The 3,472-nt window shown below is 56.7% G+C and overlaps 1 protein-coding gene across 1 annotated transcript; it reads right to left on the reverse strand.

Moving 5' to 3' along the window:
* Window position 1: 1 nt before the first annotated feature.
* Window positions 2–3,302, reverse strand: LOC121934049 (vacuolar protein sorting-associated protein 33B-like; the record flags this gene model as incomplete). The annotated part of the gene is made up of 12 exons (XM_042474026.1): window positions 3,066–3,302; window positions 2,857–2,930; window positions 2,591–2,677; window positions 2,405–2,495; window positions 1,847–1,921; window positions 1,249–1,313; window positions 1,105–1,159; window positions 955–1,001; window positions 603–735; window positions 406–479; window positions 210–311; window positions 2–94 (listed from the first exon to the last, which is right to left on the reverse strand). Coding segments are annotated over exons 1-12 (1,059 nt in total), but the record flags the coding sequence as incomplete, so codon positions are not given.
* Between the last annotated feature and the right edge of the window lie 170 nt (window positions 3,303–3,472).

Genomic DNA, 3,472 nt, shown 5'->3' on the forward strand with positions numbered 1-3,472 from the left:
CTCCTCTTGCACACTTACTTGGGACCATAAATTCATTTCCCCCGAGGAGCTTCACTGCCTCTTCCAGGCCCAGCCAGCTTTTGCGCTCCAGCACCTGCACAAGGCAGAGGGCAGTCAGGGTGGGGTGCCAGCAGCCTTTGCCCGTCAGGGGCAGGGGGCAAGCCAGGGTCAAGGGAAGGCCAAGGGAAGGCCTGAGCGCTCTGGGGCACCTGCTCAATGATCTTGCAGCTCAGAGGGATGTAAGCTCCACTGAAGACATAGGCCATGTCTCGGGGCACTTTCAGGTCGTACTCCCCATCCACACGCGGGATCTGGTGCGGGTGGCAGAGAACAGAGGAGTCAGTCCAGGACGCCTGCTATTCTCCCAGCCCCCTTCCTTGCCCCGGCATCCTCCAGAGGTCTCACCAGGCCCAGCTTCTTGCTTATGGCCCTGAAATGGCTCTTCCTGGCGATGGAACTGAAGGCATCTGAGAGCTTCCCTGGTTGCGGGGGAGGGAGGAAGAGAAAAAGGAGAGCCAATGGGGAGATGCTCAGGTAACTTCCCAGGTGCAAGGAACACCCCGCCTCCGACCCAGAGACGTGTGGGAGCCATCCCCGGCTACCTGCAGCTCGGTCTGTCACCAGCTTGCTGACTTTGTTCTCCACGGCCGTCAAGGTCTCCCCCGGCACCTGCTCAGTCAAGAGGCCCAGCTGCCTCAGGTTGTGGAAGGTCAGCAGGTGCTCTGGTCCATAACTCTGAAGGGGGAGATTGTGGCAACAGACTGTGTGTCAAGGCAGAAGCACCTCAAGAGAGACTGGGCTTAGGAATACACTGTGAGATGTGAGAAAGCGGTCCTTGCAGGGGGGAGGACTGCACAGCTCCCAAGGACCCTAGAGAAAGGGGGTTGTCCAGGGCAGGTGCACAAGAGCCACACTCATTGCCATGGGTCAGAGGGGGCTGGCGTCATTCCTCACCTGCAGGTACTGGGTTTTCAGGGAGCGGTAGTCCTTGGGGGGTAGCCCTAGAGAGGCCAGAAAGAGGAAGGATCAGTAGCACAGGGGTAGCCCCCTCAAAAAAAGCCCTGCTCTCCCCCTCTCTCCCTCCTGGGAGCAGGGCACACCCACCATTCTCCGTGATCGACAAGAGGCACAGCATCCGCAGACTCTCAATGGGGGAGACCTGTCGCAATAAGAAAGAAATACATCAGCAGATAATATGAGCCCCCCCTCCGCCAGCCAACACAGCCCCCAGGCCAGCCTCTCCCTCACCTGCCGGTCAATGTGCTCTTCAATGAAGCTGATGCTCTCTCGAATGTCGAAACCCTCCAGGAGCGCTGCAGGGCAAGTGGGAAACCATGATGGCAACCAGAGCCTGCCTTAGCTTCAGGAGGCACCAGTGCCTGGACCTGAAAGATGGGGCAGCCCTACCTCAAGAGTGGATTAGCAAGCTGCAGGGCCATTCTCCCTGCCAAAGAAGAGGCAGCCACTGCCCTCAGATCCTGCCAGCCCCTTACGATCTCTGGCTGTGTCAGTGTAAAGCTGCTCACAACCAAGGAAGCTTCCCCTCTGCCACGGGCCAAGATTTCTTAGGTAGAGCAAGCAAAGCAAGACCTTTCAGGAAAAAGCCTAATGAAAACATCTGGGGAAAAACGATGATGTGTGTTGGGATTTCAAAGTGCAAGCGGCAGCAGGATTTTCAAGCAGCCCCAAAAGAGTTGGTGGTGGCTTCCTGATTTCTCCCCCAGGGCTTCTCTGCCTGCTTTCTTCCCCAGGGCCAGGGACACATATGGAGGGATCAGGCACCAGACAAGGCATGAGCTCAGGGAGCAAGAGGAGGCAAGGAGGCAGCTGTCTCTGTCACACACACCGTGCTCAGTCTTCAGGAGTTCCTGGAAATCCTGCCTGGTTTTCTTCTTCATGATGGACTCGCAGGCCCCAATATCTGGAGGACACAACAAAGGCTTCTGAAGGGAGACTGCAGCAGGGGTGGGACCTGGGCCCAATTCCACCCCCGTCTCCCAAAGACCAACTAGGAAGCAGGTTTGGGAGAGGGTAAAGGGGCTGGTGTTTCCCCTGAAGGAAAATAAGGTGGAGAGAGGAGAAGGGGCTGGTGTCTGTCTCTCTGAGGATCACATTCCTTTGTGGGTACCCACAAAGCATCCTTTGTTGGATGCCAGCAAGGGCCATGGCTAATTCCCACATCACATTCACATCACAGGAGATCCACACAACCCCCTCCTCATTCACAACCACAGACACGCATTTCTCTTTCCAAGCCCACTCACTACATGCACCATGAATTAGTGCAAAGAAGTTAGTGAAGCTTCTGAAGGCTAGAAACAACAGTGCCCCATTTCTCCACCTTCACACACACACACACACACCCCTCTTGCACAATCCAGGACATAGTTTAAAAGGGACCTACGGAGGCTGAGCAGGCGGTGCTCTTGCTTCAAGCCTTTCAGCTCCTGGGAGACAAAGTCCTTCATCTGTTTTATGTCCATCCCACGCCGTCGCTGAAAAAACAAGAGAAGGTGTGTTTGCAGGCTGAGTGACCTGGGGCTCCCCTGGGCCCTGTCCCCACTGCTCCCCTCTGACCAATCCCACTCACATCATACTGGGCCTGCAGGTTACGGGCCTTCTGACTCAGGAAGCCAAAGACGCTGGAAAAGTGCTCGTTCCGGATCTGGTTAAACACCTGTAGGGAAAGGCCAGGAAAGGGAGGCACAGGATAGCTAGCTGGAGCCAGGCCATCCTTTGGTTCATGAGGAAGCGGAAGCAGCTGCTGCCGCCACAAATTCAGATGCCCCTCCTCCACACTTAAGAGCCCTCCCTTTGCTGACCAAACTGTCGAGACCCAAAGGGGTCCAGGTTTACCTTGTCCTGGGCATTCAGCAGAACCTTGATGCTCCGGTCAGAGGAGGTGACCTCTGGGCCAAAGTCCACACTTCCTGCAGAAAGGGTGCCGCAGGAGATTTGTCCCAAAGACTAAGGACTGCTCAGGGGCAACCGTGTGGGGAAGGGAGCCCTTCTGAGGCAGGGGGCAGGTGCCACCAAGGCCTCACAGCCAGGGAAGGAGGACTCACCGCACTTGATGCGGAAGGTATCATCCACCAAGCCCTCGTATACCACCTGAGAGCAAAGGGCTGTAACGTAGTCCACATCTGAAAAGGAGGTGGGAGTTGAGTGAGGCCTGCCACAAGCCACCCCACAGCTGGGTGCTGAAGAGCCACAGCCATAGGCGCTCATTGACCTGGGCGGTCTCCCCTACTCTGCCAAGGGAGGGTCTGGAGCTCAGTCCACAGCACCTGCACAAAGCCCCTGCCCACTTCCCAGCAGCCTCTCCAGGCCAAAGCGGGAAAGACCCTCCTGGGCCCAAAGACTTTGGAGAGGTACAGCAGCTTGCCAACGCAACAACTCAGAGCGTGAGGGACCCTGTCTCAGCCAGAGCCCAAGTGTTTCTTTTGGAAACATCCAGTCTGGCTCACTCACT

Source organism: Sceloporus undulatus, chromosome 6, assembly GCF_019175285.1.
Source record: "Sceloporus undulatus isolate JIND9_A2432 ecotype Alabama chromosome 6, SceUnd_v1.1, whole genome shotgun sequence".
NCBI lineage: Eukaryota > Metazoa > Chordata > Lepidosauria > Squamata > Phrynosomatidae > Sceloporus > Sceloporus undulatus.